Source organism: Lepidochelys olivacea (assembly GCF_965140295.1).
Source record: "Lepidochelys olivacea isolate rLepOli2 genome assembly, chromosome: 6".
NCBI classification, from domain to species: domain Eukaryota; kingdom Metazoa; phylum Chordata; order Testudines; family Cheloniidae; genus Lepidochelys; species Lepidochelys olivacea.
In genome coordinates, this window is record NC_140416.1 from 88,603,369 (window position 1) to 88,624,830 (window position 21,462).

The 21,462-nt window shown below is 43.7% G+C and overlaps 1 protein-coding gene across 1 annotated transcript in view; it reads right to left on the minus strand.

The window, feature by feature from the left end:
• The window catches only part of SPTLC2 (serine palmitoyltransferase long chain base subunit 2), a 113,839-nt gene that overhangs the window by 6,535 nt on the left and 85,842 nt on the right, over positions 1 to 21,462 (minus strand). The window contains exons 10-11 of the mRNA XM_084630294.1: positions 9,493 to 9,628; positions 7,880 to 8,009 (exon numbers count right to left, since the gene is read on the minus strand). Of these exons, the coding sequence (XP_084486420.1) occupies positions 7,880 to 8,009; positions 9,493 to 9,628 (266 nt within the window). The remainder of the gene's footprint in view (positions 1 to 7,879; positions 8,010 to 9,492; positions 9,629 to 21,462) is intronic.

Here is a 21,462-nt window from a genome sequence, read left to right on the forward strand (position 1 = left end):
CACAAATTAAAGACAATACTAAGCTTCTCCCTAATCATTTTATTGTGGTTTTAGTGTAAAGCTGACAATTGACTGTCCCTAGAGTATGAAATATTATGTTTATGCACAGAACAAGTGTGGAAGACAGCAGCATGGCAAGCAAGCTTCCCCAATACACCGTGTGCCTTAATGCAAACCCCGAAAGGGCTATCCCAAAAGGCAATTCTCAGTCTCCACATCCTCATACTGTACCTCATTACAAGGTATATCCACTCCATTTAGACCCATATACACCATAGTCACAAATACACAACTGTACTCAGTTTAGCACTGTAAACTGACATCAGATATACAAACTAAGTGGCAGAAAACTTTACACAAACACCTTACATATTTATTTAGTACTAGCACTGCACTTTCAAAAGTGTAAAGTTTCTTACAGGCGCTAAGCTTATCGTCATCAGCTTGTATTGCAAGTAAAGTCGCGTTGGTCTGTCACACATTCGGATCTTAGGATGAGCAGCTCACTCTCATTTTATGGAAACTTCTAACACAGGAAGCCCACTGCAATGGTGTTTCTTTTGCAATGGACACTTTACTACAAACTGGACTAAGATCATTTCACACAGGCCATCAAACAGCTATGATTTTTGGTCACCACTGACTGGAGTGAATTTTTTAGCATCACATGCAACCCTACCTTAGAGTCATCAAAACAGACCCTCCCTAAGAAGAGAATCTATTATACTGAAGACTTTCCCTCATGATACTAGTCACTAGTGCCATGTGCACTATACAACACCATCAGGCCTTGTCTATATTTTAAATTGCACCAGTTTACATAAACGAGGCAAATTAGCAAAGGACAGCTTTTTCCCAGGTGACATGGATAGAATCAGGATAAGTGATGAAGACATGTTGCTGGCCAATCAAGCCAATGGTTCAAAAGACTTTGAATTAAAGGTAAAAATGTCAGTCGGGGGAGGGAGAATCAAAATCAGTCTCAAATTTTAGAATTGGACGAAGATTTTTTTTTTTTTTTGGTTCAAAGACTTAACATGGCATAACAATATGCAACTCTGCAGCAAAGAATCTTTACAATACTAACTGAAACAGACAGCACCTGGGGTCTAAAGTCTAAATCATCAAAGCACATCTATGTTAACTTGCTCAGGCATCCAAACATGACAACCTTTGCATAGCAGACATAATGGCTCAGCGGAATAGATAACGGGTCTGCTGCTATGACAGATTGAAGCTCTCAAGTAAAAATAGATATTTACTTCAGGCTTTACATTCAATAAAATATTTTTATTTGTGCAGCATAAGAGGAGTGCGTGGCTCCTTAGAAGAATCTGATTCTTTATTAGCCACATCCCCCAGATCATGTCTCTGCCACTGAAAGATGGCAAAGTGGATGGACCTCACCTGAAATATTCCTGGGAAAGCCATGCTAGTCTAACAGCAAGAGTCAAGGCTGGGTGTGGAATCTTACATATAATTTGGCCATTTGGAATGCATGAATGGATGAACCTGAACGGTTCCCAAACAAACAGCTAGGCGTTCAGGTTGTGGGCTCATCATTGGAAGGGCAAGTTCCCCCACAGATTTGCAATACTGTCTCAGATTGCACCTATGCCCTCAAGGCAACACAATGCCACCAGCTCGTGAGTAATGTGATTTTTGGCCCCAGGAAGAGCTCCTGCCTTCACAGGATTTTGGGGAAGAAGTGTGTGCATGCATGCCCACCTAACTCTCACTCATGTTGCTACACTGCCTTTCAGAAGAAACATGCCAAATGAGGCACTTATGTCACCCACACTAACTGGGGTTCAGTGTTACCCACTGGTGGTCAGACCACATACAGAGGTTTATGCCTCTGCTACTGCTTTCATGCTTCGAGACCTGGTGCTCGAAGGCACAGGCTCCTGCTTTTTACATCAAGAGGTCTATGCCCAATCTCCAAACAACCCAAGTTGGAGTGCTGTTACATTTGGCTATGCTCTGTAACCCCTTGACCATAATCTACTTCCAGAGCAGGAACAGAACCCAGGAATCCTGATGCCCAATGTTCCATTTCTGTCTCACATACAGTTGTGTAATCCTGTATGGGCTGGTCCACAGAGAGGTCTGTGTATAGGATCTGTAGATTCAAGCTCTGTTAGTGCCCCATGAGGCGGTGAAAAATACACAAGTATAAATATTAAGTGTATGGACACTAGAATAGTTACTGTAATTGTTTTATATTAAAAAAAATATTTAGAAGTGAATTTGCATGTTGTGCTAATGTTTTACTGATGCATTCTTATTTTGATTTGGTTATTTATATTATCAAAATGCACATGAGCCCCAGTCATGGACCCCATTGTGCTAGGTGCTGTACAAACAGAACAAAAAGACAGTCCATGTCCCAAAGACCCTACAACAAAACCTAGCAGACCGAGATGGGGAAGTTAACAATTAGACAAAAATGGGAGCTATCCCTTTAAGAGCACAGCGGCAGATTTTGCTGGTGTTCTGAATAGACAACACTGCTTGTGTAAGCTCCAAAGTGATCAAAACTTGATTTAATAAACATATCTTTCCAGGAAGCAAGCCTCATCCTCCAAGATGTAATATTAGTGCTATGGGGGACTGGACACCTTAGGGCAGTGGAAATGAACTACCTAGCTTTTCACCTGCAGGTCCCTATTGAACCCTGGCCAGCCCAGCAGGGACTGAAGTTGTTCCCATCTAATGGATGTTTGATGGCCCCTATATGAGAGGAGTTTGATTAATCCAAATTCCAGATCTCATATCACAAACTCACTATCATGCTTTGCATTAGACCGATCTCTCTGGGGGAGGGACTGCCTTTCTACACATTTTTACATTGCCTTGCACAATGGGGCCCCGATCTCAGTTGGGTCCTCTACCAAGGACTTCTGCAGCCAGAGCCAAAGTCACCTTAATGTAGTTTTGCAAGAGTAAGCAATGCTATTTGCTCATCCCCTAGTACGTATGAGACGAGTTCAAAAGTTAGAAGAAACTTTAAAAGACAAGGTTTTTTGGTTTAAGTCATGATTTCTGGGCCAAGCTCATGATTTCTGAACTTCTGGGGTTAGTATTACTGTACATAATGGTGCTTGAAGCTTAAGTTTGTTTATACAGATATACTCAACCGTTCCATGAGAGATCCACTAATTCCATACGTAGGATTAATATTCTAATTGTGAGATTGTCTAGTCCAAATCTCCTGTTCTTGAGAATGGTGTTCGCAGGAAGGGTTAATGTATTTCTACAAGATTTACCTTCCTGGATCAATATTTCAAGTTTTTGTTTCTTTAAACAATGGCCCCTCATGCTTGTTATATCTGGCAGCAAGAGACTATCCGCTCCAAAATTTGGGGGAATGACAAGCCTGGAAGAAGCTGGACTTCAGTATAATAGTGGGCATGTTTTACCAGAGCTTTAACGAAAGGCCCCATATGGAAACAATTTAAGGTTGAATTTCTGTTGAAAGAACTGTTATTCTTGAACTCAGATTTAGGATTTTATTAATTTTAAACAAAAAGAATCATGTCACTAGCAAAGACTACAAAGGAAACAGCACTGGTGAACTCTGACTTCAGGAAAGTGTAATATATTTTTCATCACTGAAAAGAAAGCACCAGCCCACAGGGATGCAGGTTAGGAGGGACTTTGCTCTAATCCAGAGCCAAATATTTTCAGGCAAGGAAATTTTATTTACATAAAACAATTATAAATTGTAACAGAGAACTGCTGCCCATTGTGTGGGTTTATTTAATAAGAAAAGGGAATCATCATTATAAATCATCATTTATAAGTTAAGCCTCCCTCATACAAGCTTCCAACATTAGGTGAAATTTGTTTAGGAAAGTGTCCGGATAATAGAACTGGTAGCTCCAGGCATATAAGTGTAGACTTTACCCAATTTCCCTCTCCAGCCTCAGCTCTGACAAGCCCCCTGCTAGCCCTCCCCAATTCTATCACAGATTCAATATTTCTTTGGTATTTTTGCAATCAGTTAGAGAGGGATCAGATCCAGCAGCCAGTGCTTAACCTCTGATGGCTGTTTGCTACCAAACTCCCCCTCTACATCAGAAAAGACACAATAAGACAAATGGTATGTCTATACTACCTGCCGGATCAGCGGGCAGAGATCGATCCAGCAGGGGTTGATTTATTGCGTCTAATCTAGACACGATAAATCGATCCGAGCGCTCTCTCATTGACTTCTGTACTCCAGTGCTGCGAGAGGCGCAGATAGAGTCGACGGGGGAGTGGCAACAGTCAACTCACCGTAGCGAAGATGCTGCAGTGAGTAGGTTTAAGTACGTCGACTTCAGCAATGTTATTCACGTAGCTGAAGTTGCGTAACTTAGATTGATCCCCCCCAGTTTAGACCAGGCCTTAATAATTTCCTCTAAATTGAAGCACCTGGTTATTTTTGGAGAAGTTCTATATAAAGCGTTATTACTATTATTGGCTATATTAATAGTTAAAAATAAACATGAGAAAAAATAAGATTTGAAATATTCTTTGGCCAGTTGGAATGCTACTAGTGAACAGGATGGAAGAAGAAAAGTATGCTTACAACAGAGGAGCATGGTTTTGTTTTGAATGGAAAGGGTACAGTACTATTTATTCATTTACAATAGCATCATAAGCATACTTGAGAAAACAAATAGATGGACACCTCATCCCAAAGTGCTTACTCTAAATTAAGACAACAGGAGGAGACAACAGACAGTGTAGAATTGAGAGACAGAGTAAGGCCTTGTCTACACTTGAAACGCTTCAGTACAGACACTACCTATGCTGACAGGAGGTGTTCTCCTGTCAACTTACAATGCTTTTCAACTTGGTCTGCAGACTGTCTAAGATTTCTAAAGGGGTCCGCACCACCACTGGAAAATTTGTAGGGGTCCACAAATGAAAAAAGGTTGAAAACCACTGGCCTAGGTAATCCATCTCCTTGAGAGGTGGTAGATAGGTCAATGGAAGAATTCTTCTGTTGACGAGGGTTAGGTAGGCTTAACTATGATGTGGATTTTTCCACACCTTTATGTGACGTAGCTATGCCAATGTAAGTTCCCAGTGTAGACCAGCTGTAAGGGCTTGTCTGCACTTACCAGGGGATCGTCTGCAGATTGCTCTCCCATCAACACTGAGTAGTGTGGACCCCGCAGTAAGTAGATCTACGTCAATTTGAGTTATGCTATTCACTTAACTCAAATTGCGTAGCTTAGATCGAATTTCCCCTATAGTGTAGACAAGGCCTAAGAGACTGTGGACACTTGGGTGACTTGTATGCATGTCATCCTGTTTGCCTAGTTGATTAAATAATTGTAAGGGGATGAGTCTGATCAGTGACGCATAGTGCAGTAAATCCTTTATTGAATAAGTAACTGTGGTGAGGAAAGATAACTGAATCTAAGCTTGCTATAAAATTGCACATTCATTTATGCATTGTGTGTACACATACATGACTTATACCATTCTGTTTTATTGGTTTCCTAGCAAAGACAAAAACCAAACAAGTTGAATTCTCAGCTGCTGATCTAAAGGTGCTGTGGTGGTAGGCTCTTGGTTTTTGACAACACATTGGAAACTGTCAGCTCACCTGCCAACTCCTGTCTATTACACTATATAGAACTGTTACTACCTACTCGTATTTGGACACTTCTGAGACAACGCAGTTGGCTATAATCCATCAATACAGTTACGGGGTATATGCTAGTGACCTAACTAAGCTGTCTAAACCGTGTGTGTTTAAATATTCTCCTGCTTTCTGACTCTACACGTCTCTAGCCACAGAGATGTGATCTCGAGTGCCTTGCCCACCAGTTCCCCTTCTCTCCCAAAGAAAATAGGAGATAGTGCTTAGGAGGAGCTCCCAAAAGAGTTTCCTGGGAAAAGAGTAACTCCAGCAGCACAGCGCCTCCTAGAGCCATTCTGAGGTACTGGGTTCAGTACAAAGGGAAAAGCATCACTTGAGTTATCACTTTATGAAGCTCCTAGAAAGCTTTAATGGAACCACACCATGAAGCAGGGAGTCTGCAGAACATTGGGAGCTTTGACATAGCCTTGGACTGGGTTACATACAGTGTGCCTGTCCTTCAAAGACAACAAGCTTAAACAACTATCTGTTGAAATAAATTTAGTCACCACAATAGGTGCAACAGAGCAGTCCTCCATCACCTGCCAACGTGCAGGTGGACTGCGTTCTGAGGACATCTGAGGACAGTGTTCAATCCTTCACCTCTGAGGCTTTAGCAAGGGTGACAGTTCTAACTCCAGTTACTCCTCAGGGAATTCTGCAAATTTTATTTGTCAATAAATAAATGTGAAGGCTCCAGCATGGCAGTGGGGAGCATAGGCATGAAGGTGGGAGATCACCCTGCAGCCCCCCTGGGAAACAGACTCAGCAGTGAGGCTGCACCAGACCCTGACACTGCACAAGGGCTGGGCCTACCCCAGGAACACCCCGAGGCCCCGCCCCTCTGTGCCGGGTACAGCCTGGCAAGCTCCAAGTGTGGAGGGATCCAGGTGTGGTGTGAGGGATTTCTATGTCAGGAAATCTGGGCGCAGGTGGCTCAGAGTGAGTGAGTGAGTGAAAATCTGGATGCCTCACTGGGGGTGGGGGGTGTAGGAGTGTCAAGGTGAAGGTGGTTGGAGTTGGTGTGTGTGGGGGGTCAGTGTGGAGTATGGGGCTTGGCAGGGGGTCCGGGTGCTGGAAAAGTGGGGCTTAGTGGGGTGTGAATTTGGGTACAGCTAGTTGGAGCTCAGTGAGGTGGGGGTCCAGGTGTGGGGGGGCTCGTTGGGATGGTGCAGGGGTCAGCGGGGGGTCCAGGTGCAGCAGAGGTGGGGCTCCACAAGAGGGAGGAGGCCCCTGGGTGCACGGGGGGTCCAGATGCAGGGGGTGAGGCTCAGCAGAGTGGGGGTTTGGGCAAGAGGGGCTTGGTGGGAGGATCTGGATGCATGGGGGTTGGGAGGATGGGGTAGCAGCTCCTAATACAGTGACCCCTTCCCCCACAGTTGAGGAAAGATGGGGGCGGGGGGGGGAGGGGAGGGGGAGGGAGAGCTTCCTGCAGCTGAGGGAGGTTTTTGCAGAGTGGGTCTGACCCAGCTTCAGCTGCTGCTTGCAGGGGAAGAGCAAGTCCTGTCCTCCCCCATCCTCATCCCATCTGGGACTAGTAGCTAAGCCTGGTGCAGGGTAGGAGCCACAGGCCAGGGTGTCCCCAGCCCTGTCCCCCTGCAGTGATTTACCTCTTCACCAGCTGCTCCAGGCACCTAAAATGATGTGCCCACACTACTGGGGAAGGGTGCATGACCGCTCTTGAGGCTTCCGTTTCACTTCTCTGTCAGAAAATAATTTTTCTGCATGGAAACAAAGAAGTCTCCTGGGGGACATGAATTCGGTGTGCGCACAGTGGTGTAGAATTCCCTCCAGGAATATCTAGTGGTACGTAATGTCCTGATGTCAACAACACTGCACTCCTGGGCCCCGATTAGCTAGTCCGTCTTTTCCAGCTCTAACTTCCAAGTCTAAGGCTAGAAGGAACAAGCACTTGCCCTTGTGTTCTTAACTATCCATAACACACAAATTACCGCCTTTTAAGAGAGGAAGGGGAGTTCTCTCAAGGGAAGTGATGGACAGAGTGTTAGCTGGCTCATTTAAAAACGTACTGAGGAAAGCCCTAGAATATGTACCATAGACAACCACGTATTGTCCAGAGGGAAATCTTTTTCATCTCTAGTTTCTGTGATGCTATGAATACTTGTTTGGCTTGTGTGCCGAACACAGAACCAGCTTGCAAAAACCAACAGCCAAATGCCGTCTCTGTTTAGAGAAGGTACAGACATGGATGAGAGGAAGACAAGATCAGACACTTACAGTATCAAGCATCTCTTTGGTATGAGCTGCAGACACACAGAATCTGGCTCTGGATTCGATGATTGGGGTGGCAGGGAAACCCACAACCACGACACCTATCTTTCGCTTCAGCATCTCACGCCCAAATGCACTGCAAGAGAAAGCAATGAGGAATGTTGAGAGTGATACTGAAGAAGCAGAGACAGAGCAGCAGCGTAAAGGTCTCAGTACACTAAACCACACAGGCCTTTGGTGAAGCGTGCCTGACAGGCTGCAGTTCTGACTTTCCACTGCCTTCTCTTTGAGGTAGAATGCCTGCTCACAAAGGCTTCTTTTGTTCAGTCCAGAGGTGGTCTTCCCAGAAAGGTTTCACTGTATTAAGTTCTAACAAAGCTGAAAGATTATATTTGGCAGGAGCTGGTCTTTTAGTGGGCTGCTTCTAAATGGATTTGTAACCTAAGCTTGAAAATCTTTCTGATGGAAAACAAGGACTTACACTCCAGAGTCTGACTATAAGAGGAATTCCCCCCTGCTGCCTATCCCTGAAGCAGAAGCCTCTGCAGTTTCAAAAAAGGATTGTTTTCACCAATGTAATGCAATTAAGGTACGCTGTGGCATCTGCTCAAAAGTGCTCATAAGAACCTAGCAATTGCCATTCTTGACTAGGTAGCAGACTAGATCGACAATTGACAGTATGCCAGACAGTGGCCAGAACTAGATTCTTCAGAGGAAGGTGCAAGAATCTCCATAATGGACAGACAGGGAATACCTTCCCATAAGGAAAATTCATTCCTAATCCTTGTCAGATAGTGGCTGTCTTATACCCCAGAGGCATGAGGGTTTATAATCCTAATGTAACTGTGAAAGTTTCCACAATCCATATAAAAAAATCTAACCCTTCTTTGTACTGTACTAAGCTCTTGGCCTCAACTCGCAATGAGTTTCATGGACTTATGCACTGTGTAAAATGTACTTCCTTTTAAATGGTTTTAAATTTGCTGCCCTTCAATTTCATGGAATTCCCCTTTGTTCTTGAATTAGGAGAATGGGGATGTTCCTATTTACCCATTCACCTTCTCTGTACCATTTGTTATTCTGTGTACATCTCTGATAGCCTCTTATTCATATCCTCTCTAATGTAAACATTCCCAGCACAAGGCCCCCAAAAAAGTATGACCTAAACAGCTGTAAATCGAGGGACTATCCGTTTGAGACCAAAACCACTTCAGAACCTGGTACCTCCCGCATGTGGTTCTGTGACCATCACATCACGCCCAGGAGTGGCTTCCATTTCTACCAGATCTCACCTCATCTCTTAGCTGCATGTCCCCCTTAGTCCCATATCTGAATCCCAAGAGCAACACAAAACCAAATCTTGCCTACAGTTTGGAGTTTACTCCTCTCCCTTTTGCTCATAGGCCAAAAAATACCTCTAAATGTCATTCTCTCAAATGCTTCTTTCCAAGTATAAACCAAGACGAAGAGAGCTTCCTGAGCACTTGTAGAACATGGCAGTATTCTACATGTCTCTGGCAGTTCTACATGCAGTAGGCACAGAGACCAGGAAAAAAAGCCAGCTTCCTAACAAGTCTGGGTCAAGTGGATGGATGGGGAATTTTCTCCACTGAACCTACCCAATTTTTGCTGGCATGTACAGCATCAAAGGCACAACTGGAGAATCTTCGTTTCCATAGATAATAAAACCCATCTCCTTCAGCCGCCTCCTGAAATACCTGGTGTTCTCTGCCAACTGCTGCACACATTCCTTGCCTGGAAAAAAAATGAAGGAAAAACCATGAGCAAAATGACCACCATAGATCACATGTACCACATAACTGTAGTTAGTCTTGTGCCATCTCTATTATGAACATATTTGGACCAGCTTTGTATATAAAAGTGTTAACTAAACTGCAAAGTTATTTAAAATTTGAACTGCAACCAGCAATTGTTTGCAGTATCTCCTTCCTCAGAGTTCCCTTTAACACGGCCAAGATTACTATATTTTCTGGCTACACTGCTGCAGAATGGACAACAGATGACCCTTTTATGAGCTGCAAGAGTTTAAATGATTCCTTAATTCTTCCATAATAATTAGGTTTGTACTGAGATTGTCTGGAACATGGGTAATCACACGCTCCTATAAAAGATTCATGCCAGTAGACCATGGCTCACTGGCAAATCCACAACAACAAAGCAGAGTTAGTGAATTTGTGAAAGAGAATTCAGTAAAGAAACTGATCAACTGAGACAATATTGCTACCCTTTGCCAATATGCTGAAGTCAAAGAGGCACAAGATAAAAAGACAGCTATAAGGTAAGCACGCAAACCAAAATTTAGTTTGTTTAAGGTTTTATTTTCTGAACTTACCATTACAGCAGAACAAACTGAAAGTTCAACCTCTGACTTGAAATGCAGGGTTGCAGATGGACTGAGATTTGAAAATCCAAAGCCATGCTTACAGAGGAATACTTTCAAGCTTCTGTCAGATGTATCCATAACATGAGCAAGTTCAGCTCCTGAAACCTGACACAAGGCTTTTGAAGATAGCTTCAGATATTTTTTTCTCCATTCTTGCTGCACATTATGAGCGTGCTGTTACATTACTCAACTCCTGTACACTGCAGTTACATCTGCACATATCCTGGTCTCTCAAACAGACTCGTATGTGTGCCTACACATTGAAATGATCAGACCTTCTACTCCAAAGCTCAGTACCCCTCCCCCCTTCCCACATATCACAAGTCTCCCACCCAAAAAAATACATCAAATTTCTCTGCTACACAAATCCTTTGAAAGGATACTGTCTTCAGAATGCCACGGTCTAAATAATACCCCATATTTTATACTGATAGTATGCAGTCTTAAGTGACTTTATGATATCTTTCTGGTTTCTGAAATGTTCTCTACCAACAATCCCAAATGAGGGTTTCAATTTAAAATTAGAATTATATTCCTAGAGACCCCTTCCAAAAAAAGTCACAAAGTCAGGGCAACTGCCCTCTCCCCAATAGTTAGAGCTATACCAAATTCTTGGTCCATTTTGGTCAATATCATGATCACAGGATTTAAAAAAATTAATAAATTTCATGATTTCAGCTATTTAAATCTGAAATTTCAGTGTTGTAATTATAGGGGTCCTGACATAAAAAGGAGTTGTGGGGGAGGGGGAGGTCGCAAGGTTATTGTAAGGTTATTGTGTGTGTGTGTGTGGGGGGGCTATCCTGACTTCTGCGCTGCCTTGGGAGCTGGGCAGCTGGAGGGTGGCAGCTGCCGGCCAGGAGCCCAGCTCTGAAGGCAGAGCCAACGGCAGCAGCAGCAGCGCACCAGTAAGGACGGCATGGTATTGCCACCCTTCCTTCTGCACTGCTGGTGGCGGGGTGCCGCCTTCAGAGTGGGGTGCCTGGCCAACAGCCGCCGCTCTCCAGCTCCCCAGCTCTGACGGCAGCCCAGAAGTCACGGTGGCAATACCACAACCCCCCTAAAATAACCTTGTGACTCCCCTGCAACTCCCTTTTGGGTCAGGACCCCCAATTTGAGAAATGCTGGTCTCTCTTGTGAGATCTGTTTAGTATCGGGTAAAAGCACACAAAAGACCAGATTTCATGGTCCGGGATGCGTTTTCGCATGGCCATGAATTTGGTAGGGGCCTACCCATAGTATACTGGTCAGACTTCTTACTAAAGATTTTCCTGCGAGAGAGTATAATAAAAGATCATGATGGCAGAGTTCTTATTGAAAGTGATATCATCAAATGCAGGTAGAGAGATTACTGTGCCAATATGTATGCCTCAGAACCACTTACAACACAGGACAATAGGAACGAGTACAGAGCTGGAGCCATCAACCCTATGAGAGGCAGTGGTGTCAGCTATTATGGAAACGAAGCCTGGGAAAGCACCATGGCTAGATAACGTACCAGCACAATTGCTGAAAGGTAATTGGTGATCATGGTATTGAACTCATGTGGAAAATTTGCTTTAACGTATGGATGACTGGAAACTGGCCAGATGACTGGACGAAAGGAATCTTTCTGCCCTTACCAAAGGAAGTTACTGCAGGCTGTTCTATTCCCTTCAGCACCATCTCCCTGATATCACACGTGAGTGAAATGCTGCTCTACATAATTCAGGATCACAAAGTGAAGGATAGAGCCACCACCAACACAACAACAGCTGGTTTCAGAGAGGGACAAGGCCTATGTAATAAAATAGCAAATATCAGTTATAACACTGAAAGATGCAGGAAGCACAATAACCCACTGATAACACGTCTCATTGACTATTCCGAAGTATTTGATACCGTCTGACATGACGGTCTCTGGAGGTTACTGGCAGATAGGTGGATTTGAAAGCATCTCATTGAAGTCATCACCAGTTGCATCGGTCAACAACAGATCATGGTACAAACAACACTGAGCAACAGCAAGTGGTTTTTCATTGGGCAGGCTGTGAGACAAGGGTGTATTTCTGTCCCCAAGTCTCTTCAATACATACAGAGAATTTATTATGAGAAGCCCTGGAAGGTTTTGATAAAGTGAAAGGAGCTCAGATTTCCATTGGTGGACACTTCTTAAAACTAACCGCAGATATGCTGATACAACACTCTTGCTGCAACTGCTGATGCAATGCAACAAATGCTGGGAGTCTGTAAAAACAGCTAGCGAGGAATATGAAATGCACATTCGTTGACACAATCAATAAAAGGATGCAAGCGGACATCACGATTAACACAGTCAAGCTGTAGATGAATTTAGTTATCTGGGCTCACACACATCCAGCCTAGAAGGCCTCTCAAATCAGAGCACTAGGGATGACTCCCACAGCCATGGCCTCCCTTATGAAACTGTGGGAAAATTGTGGCATCTTGAAATGTATGACGGTTAGATTGGAGAAAAGCTTAAATTTCTTTTCCATAGCAACTTATGGATGTGAATCCTGGGAAACTAATGCTGCTAACAAGAAGAAAACCAAAGCATTTGAGATGTGGTGTTTGAAGACTCTTGTGTATCTCCTGGATAGAAAAGATGAATATGTTTTATAAAAATATAAAATTATTGGACAGGAGTGGACCCCTGCTCTCAGAAATCAGCAAGCCCAAACTTACGTACCCCGGTTACATCAGGCACAGAGGTGGAATAACCTGAGAAAGTTATAATGGAAGGAATGGTGCTGGGTCATCATTATAGGGGACAACCAGTGCGATGGATAGATAGTGTGCAGCAGATCACTGGGAGGTTAGCTACTGAGTGTACAAAGGTAATGATAGATTGAGAAGGCTTCTGAAAATTCTGCTGTCACCAGTATTCAGATATGAATAAATGGACTTTACAATCCTATATATTTTTCCTTTATTCATCACCATGTGTAGCAGAACAATGTGTCTATGGGGAATGTTATTTACAACAGCTATGTTATTAGTAAAAAGAACAGGAGTACTTGTGGCACCTTAAGAGACTAACAAATTTATTTGAGCATAAGCTTTCGTGAGCTACAGCTCACTTCATCTTCATCGGATGCATTCAGTGGAAATTTCACTGAATGCATCCGATGAAGTGAGCTGTAGCTCACTAAATTTGTTAGTCTCTAAGGTGCCACAAGTACCCCTTTTCTTTTTGTGACTACATACTAACATGGCTGCTACTCTGAAACCTATCATTATGTTGTTAGTAGTATTCAGAACAGCATTCTGGTAAATGTTAGCACACTGCCTGCTCATGAGAATAGGGCAAAAAGGTTCAACAGAGGGACACACACTACGTTTGTTCAGGTACCAAGGTTGCCAAGCCTCCAGGATTGCCCTGGTGTCTCCAGGAATTAAAAATTAATTTTTAATGAAAGATTACATCATGTGATGAAACCTCCAGGAATACATCCAACCAAAAATGGCAACCCTAGCACATACCTGCCCTCTACCATATCTTGGTAGGTCCAATTTTTCCCCAACCAGCCACGACGGTCACTTAAAGCTTACATGACAGCTCGTCCATATCAAGCCACTGGAGCCCAGAGCTTACAGTCTCCAGGTATAGCTTGGAAACATAAAGGCAAACTCTCACTCACATATGTATCTGGCTTCAACCGCTCTTTACAAGTAACCATATATACAACCAAATCTGTGCTGAGGCATTTGCTGTGTAAGGTACAGCCAGTGCATGCAGAAAATATGTCTGTATAGGCAGTCTAGACTAAACATCAGTCTATTTGACAGCAACATGTAAGGATGCCTATTTGAAATTAAAGTACTAACAATTATAGAGTATAATATATAGTTAAATTTGCCTACAGGAAGTTTCACTCACTCTCACCAACAAGACGGTTGCCATGGTTTTGGAGGACAAGTTGATGTTTTAATTTGTTTAGCATGAGAAGATACCAAGGCAGTGATAAGACTGGGATAGTAAGATTTACTAGGTCTACCCTGTATAACTTACAGATCACTGTCTTTCAGAGTTCTTGGAGAAGTGATGCCATATCTTTGTCTCTACTGAGTGCAAATTTCATCTGCTGAAACAGCAAGTGTAGCAGTAGTAACCCCTCAATGTGGTATGTGGTGGATGACTGGCTGGGCTCTGCTTACTTTTCTAGTAAGCAGTGTTCTGTAGTAGATGGAAGAGGAGACATCCAAGGGGCGCATCTCATGCCAGGAAGAGAAAAAATTTCGTTTGATGTGACCTGGAGTGACATGGGTTAATACCGTATGTAGTTCAAAGCCAAAAATAGGCCAAATACTCCATCCACAATCAAAAACCAAATATAAAAATAAAGGGTGAAACATCAGTGTGTTTTACATCCCAACTCCTCCTTCGATGAAAGGCTAGCTTCAGAGTTTTTAAACTACAATCACCACCACCAGCTAAGGACAATGTCTTCACCTCCCTTCCCCAATAACATTTTTTTTCAAAACACTCTCTCCAGAATTTGTGCTGTGTAAGTGTATAACTCCCTCCACCCTTTCTCACTCATCTCCTGTAGAACAGGGACATAACCTCACACACTGAGCCTATCATGTAATTAGCTCTCAAGTCCAATCAGATCCCCTAAACGCAGAATCTCTCTAAGCTTTCTCAAGCCTGAACACTAGTAACTTGATTTCAGTTAATGCTGATTGCACAGTAAGGTCTGAATGAGCAGATCTACAACAACAGTGGAAGGTTAGTGTTCCTGACGGAGGGTGAGAGCTAATCCATATATTTCCAATCCCACTGTATGCAATAAAAGTTAGGGTTCTCCAGGGACAGTTCGAAAGGGCAAATTATGGTGAACAGGAAGGCTATGCTGGGACCTTCTCAGAGAAAGCTGCAGTGGTCCCTGTCCCTATATAATATCGCACAGCCACACCCCTTTTGGCAAAATTTTTAGTATGTATACTAAAAAAACCCCTCAAACAAATATCCACTTTCACTACTATGAATAAGAAGCAAGATAACTTATGCCCACATCACCTCTCTAATCATTGGAGGCCTCACGGGCTAAAGCGTAACCTGAAATCTCAGTCCTAATTTATAGTCCATAGCTGCTTTGCTATTTTCTTCTCTGGACTCTTTCAAGGCTCTCATGATGCTAAAAGTTAATGCTTATACTATGCTTTCAAGCTTCAAAGCATTTTATTGATACCCAGTAGTCTCTTCCCACCACTGCTGTGGAGCAATTCTTTGCCATTTTATAGACTGGGGTGGCCAACCTGTGGCTCCGGAGCCACATGCGGCTCCTAGTACAGGCACCGACTCTGAGGCTGGAGCTACAGGTGTCTACTTTCCAATGTGCCGGGGGGGGGGGTGCTCACTGCTCAAGCCCTGCCCCTGCCACAGGCCCTGCCCCCACTCCACCCCTTCCCCTCCCCTCCCCTGAGCCTGCCATGCCCTGGCTCCCCCACCCCGCCTCCTGCACACCACAAAACAGCTGATTGGGAGGTGCGGGGAGGTGCTGATTGGCAGGGCTGCCGATGGAAAGGAGACGCTGGGAACAGGGGAGGGGGAGCGGATGGGGGACTGTTGACTTATTACTGTGGCTCTTTGGCTATGTACATTGGTAAATTCTGGTTCCTTCTCAGGCTCAGGTTGGCCACCCATTATAGATGAAGAAAATGGAGGAACAGTGAGGTTAAATGTCTAATCCAAGACTAGTCATCAGCCAAACAAGGATTAAAACCCTGGAGCTTCTGTTCCCCTAGTCCTTTTACATCCAAAGTTCCATGTAGTTTTTACCTCCCTCAGCATAAGATATTTGGTATCCTGGCTCTATCTTAAAATGCCACATTGCTTTCAAAGGCAATGGAGGTACACTACTGGAGTACTATGTAAAAGGTTAAGAGAAAACACACCCAACTCTGGCTTTGTCAACAGTAAATGCTGGTTTAACTACATTGGCATTAGCAACATTGGGAGCACCAGTGGTTGGGCTGCCAGCTGCTACCACCATTTTAAGCATGGAGTCCTTTAACCATGCTCCGAGCAGATGTAAATTAACATAGTGCTGACGACTGGCAGCAGTCAGCACATTTCTCGGCGCTAGTGCTCCCAGTGCTGCTAACCTCAGTGAAACCAAACCAGCATAAACAACTGTACAGGCAGGGCCCTAGATCCTATGTCTACACTGCAATGTAAGCTCAGCATTCCAATTCAGGCTCAAGCCTAACTGCGCTTCTGTCTACACACAAATCGTGCTAAGCCAGGGCTCAGATCCAGGGTCCCACGAGTGGGGGGTCTGAGCCTAAGTCAAGCTGGGCCCCAAGATCCAAGTCCTATTATTTTGCAGAGTAGAGACAGCCTGGACTCATGCTCTCAGTCTACCAAAAGTATCCTACAATCCCATGGGTCAACTTTGTCCTCTGGAGACTCAAGTTTTCCCACACTGCACCTGAACACAAGGCTAGAGTGCCCATATTTTGGGTGGGTGCTAGGGAATCTGAGATATGGGTGGTGAGACTAGGGCCAACATAATGTAGTGTAGATGCTAGATCTGCAGGTTGGGACCTAGGGTTCAACAATTCCTAACCTGACATTACAAAGGAGTGTAGATGCTCAAGCCCTAGGTTAACAAACCCAGGGCCTGCTAACTCAAATTCTACTCCCCCTGGGTTTCTGCTGCAGTGCAGACATATCCAGTGTTATCCTGCTATGTACATAACAGTCAGACTTGCCTCTCTAGTCTGACCATAAGTTGTGGAGCTCAGACTTCTGTCTGTATATGCTCAACTACAGGTCTAGGAAGATGCTGGGATGGCAGCAACTTTCCAGCAGCTGTAATTCTTGGCAAAGGTTAACTTCATTTTTCAGACAGCTCAAATCAGAGCTGCTGAGACACTGCCCTGCCAATTGTCTGCACACACAGAGGAGCTGTGTAACAGTTATGTTAACATCCTTTAATCTGGTGAACTGGAATGCAGTGACCTTCAGGGGGCAATGTAACTGAATTCTTTAAAGGACTAGAAAAGAAAACTAGGAGCCCCTTATCAGGGCATCTGATATGAAACTACATGGGGATGGTAAATGGATTAAATTAGCTACTGACAGATCTGCTTTGGGATTCAAGTCACAACCAGCTTGTCTCTTTGGTTTCCTAAAGTTAACAACTAACTCCTCTTTTGCCTCTGTTACCTTTTACAACCCATTTCACTCACAAAAAAATTCCTTCACAATTCAGTGATACTACTACCCCTTGATACTAACAATCTGAATATTATCATGTAGTGTAAAGTTCACATCTATCTTCAAAGGGCTAGGCAGCCAAGGTATCATATAAGTAAAGGTCACATGCCATTTAAAGGGCATGTTCCCTTTATATCCAGCCTTCAACTCTTACAGAGCTGGGTGGTATTGGTTTTGTGGATCCGGCAGACATAAGAAATAAGAACAAGGCTGTAAGAGAATGAAAATAAATGCATGTTTGGAGAGCTAAGATGTGCTAAGTGTGTCTAGATAGCAGTTAGATGGGAAAACACCCATGTCCTTGATTGTAACAACCTTTCATGAGCCCTGGATGACAAGGTACATCACTTTAAATCGCCACCACTCTGGTTGACAGATGCCACATGATACCTTTAGTGCCGAAGTGGTACTCAAGCATGAAGTAGCACCTCTCCTACCCCAGGCTACCACCATGATAACAGCAGCTTCAGTGGCTGAGCAGTTAAGAGCCTCTCTCAAATCCATTCTTTATGGAACTGTCAGTATAAGGTGGCTTCTATCAACCCTACAGGAACATTTCAGGCCTGGGAACACCAGATAAGTGTTCTGACATTTATAAGCACTGTGGTGAGCAACCTAACTCTATACATTGTGCACCGGACCTGCTCTTGCTTTAGGCCTGCACAGCTTTGCACTTGTACTAGAGTGCTACTAGGTGCCATAGATGAAATGATGGTAGAGATGAGGGTAAGACATTTTTTGTTCCAATGCACCTCTTCCAGTAATTGGTGCTTATTATTTCACTTTTAATGCTAATTTTACAAACTTCTATTTAAGCCTCAAAAGATGACTTGTATGGGGGGAAGGGGGGAAGAATGGGCTTTTTACTCTGATATTTTTAAGACATATAAAGACACAGATGATGGCTGGATAAGAAGGATCATGTAAACAAATAGGAAGCAGCAACCTTGAAACAGTGAGCTAAACACCCCTCTAAAATCCTGAGCAGCTCAAAACCTTCTCACGAGAATCCATTTCGTATCCTGCATACACTGTCTGAAGCAGCATGAGAATGATACATCTCTAGCACTGCTGGTACACGGTAAATCAGCATTATTTGGTTGTCAGTTTCTCCTGGGCTGAGAAATAAGGATATGTCACAGAACAACTTTCAAGTACCCATCTACCCCTCAGAAGCTCTCATGCCTAAAGTTAAGGACAAATGAAGGATGCACAGAGATGGGCAGCACTAAACAGGTGGGGAGTCTAAGATTCCACAGTGATCATGATGGGTGAATGATGGGGTTGATCAATGAAACGGGTATACAAAAGAGCTTCCATCTATTTAGCTGTCATTGTGCTTCAAAACATCAAAGCTCTTGCTTAAACGAATAGTCCAAACTTTGTGTGTAGCATTGCCAGGAGCCTAAGGCTCTGGCTACACTATAAGATAAGATGATCTATGTTAGGTCGACTTACAGCCACCGCATTCATTACTGCAGTGGCAGATGTCCCCACTACCCTCCATCTGTTGGTGGTGTGCGTCCTCATGAGGAGCACTTCCACCCACTGAAGAGGGGCAGTGTGGGGGACTGAGAGCCAGGGCTCTCAGATCCACGCAGCTCCCCACTGGGAGCTCAGCTACCCCCATCCCCGGCTTCTTGCTTCCACACTCCCAGCTGGAAGCAGCCTTCTGGGGTTTCTCACCTCCAAAGTCCAGGTGGCTGCCATGCTCCAGGTGGGGAGCAAGGACTCCTGAGGGTAGCAGACCTCACCGCGGGGAGCATGGGCAGCAGCCCAAGCTGGGAGCCTAAGTGGTAGCTCGGCTTGGAAGCAGAGACTGGGCAGCAGTCCAGGAGCTGGCTTTCTTGTTAATTTCATAGCTCCACTGGAGCTGTGAAATTGAGAAGAATGAGAGCCGATAGCCCATGTAAGGAACACAGTGTTTACACACACTGTGTTGCCCTAACTACACCGACATAAGCCCTATGCCTCTTGCTGAGGTAGTTTTATGTCGTCACAGCAGGGGAGTTACATTGGCGGAAGGAGCATTGTAGAGTGTACACCTCCAGTTTTGTTGACAAAACTGTATAGCGTAGACAAGGCCTAAGACAACCACCTGCTCCATTTGCCACAAAATGTTTTTTAAGTAAATCCTTCCAGTCCAGGATGGGCATATCGTTAGAGCAGGATGTTGATTCTAAGACTAGCACAGACAGCACTCCAGGTTCTTTTGCAACTGACAAGGGAAAAAGCAGACACTTTTCAATGAAGTCAGGAGTCTGAGTTTTACTTCTTCCCATTCTATTATAAAAAGTCGTCCCTATAAATCCAAAGAACCAGATTTTATTGCAGAAGGCTCTCTCTGCTACAAAGGGTCTCATTTGGAATGTCCCAACCAGCTGCTATAATGGCTGATGAACTAGCTCTGAGGGGTGTTATCACACACATGACCTTTAGTTCAATCCAGACATATTTGTTTTTGCCTCCTGCACTTTCAGGGCTGTTACTGGGGAATAATCACAAATTCTGCCCTTCTAAACAATGCGACACTTCGTCATCCAGGCTTCTGGAGGAATCAGAGGCATGTTGTGTTGTATACAAACAGATCATTGACAAATGCTGCACTCGGGGAGGGTGGTAAACCAACTCTAGCTGGGCAAAGGAACACGGGCACAGTTTTATTTTCATGCTACACTAGTGACCATTTCTGCCTGGATCTAAATGAAAGACTTTCTGTGCAACACAAATACCCCTAAGATCCTTTACATTTTTGGTTAATTCTTCAAGAGATTTCAAAGCAGCATTTATCTTTATTAAAATCCCTTGCACAGTACAGACAGAACTGTGTGTTGGTGTTGCAGTAGAGGTCATGTGAATAAACAGATATTAGTGAAAGGGAAAACATTTTTCTATGAGGTATTTGTTAAACAAATTCCTATTTTAGCTAGGAATGATGATGAAGTTGCTCCTTACCTTGATTATCCATTAAAATGCTCCTGTCCTGGGCCTTTCCCTCATCTCTCCTCTCAATGCACCCATTTGGATGACTAACCCTGAAATTCTTAGCTCTTTTTAAAAAAAAGAGTTGTGTCGTCATAACTTATGCCATTTGTGTTTTGCACTTCTGTATGAACAATGAAGCTGGACTGGTGAGTTTCACGCTCATTCCCAAATGCTAGTTTAATATTCTTTTCTTTGTTTGTTTGTTTTGGTTTTTAACACTGCCAGGGAATTTTTAAACCGTTTAAAACCTAGTGAAAATTCATAGACATGGCGACTGCTATTCATAATAGGCAAAATCATTCCATTCACATGATCTATATCTGATACCTAAAAATACTTACCTGTGTCCCTCTAAGAATAGCGGCTGCCCACCATAACTTCATAGCTGGAAGTAAGGGTGTAACAACCCTACCATTAAGTTTTGAGAGCGACATCGTAGTTTTAACATTTATTAGCAGGGATTTTTAATGGAAATCTTTGAGAAGTTGCGAAGCAGCACACTAGTCCACCTCATAAAAAGAACAGCTGCCCCTGAGAGGACCCATCTAAAAATGTTGGTGCCTGTTAGTAAGAAGCCATTTTGGCTAGAAAAATCCACTACAGCAGACTAAAGACCGTTTTTTCCTGTAACTCTGTAGAGGAAGTTGGGGAGATCAGAGCAAAGATTTAATTTAATGCTACATCAATAATGTACCTCACTCTGAGATCTGAGCATCCTGGGAATTCTCTTCAATTCACTCCGTTCTCTTTCAATTTAAAGGGTAATTCCTATTCCATACTTTGTTTCTAAGGCCAGATCTACACTACAGACTTCTGCCAGCACAGCGATGTCACTTCTGGGTGCAATCCCTGACCAATGTAGCTGTGTCAGCAAAATCTGCTAGCGTAAAGCTACCCTTTTGCCAATATAGTTTATTCTGCTTGGGGGGTGGAGGGGCTGGAATAAGCTATGTTGGCTTATGTGCAGTTTTG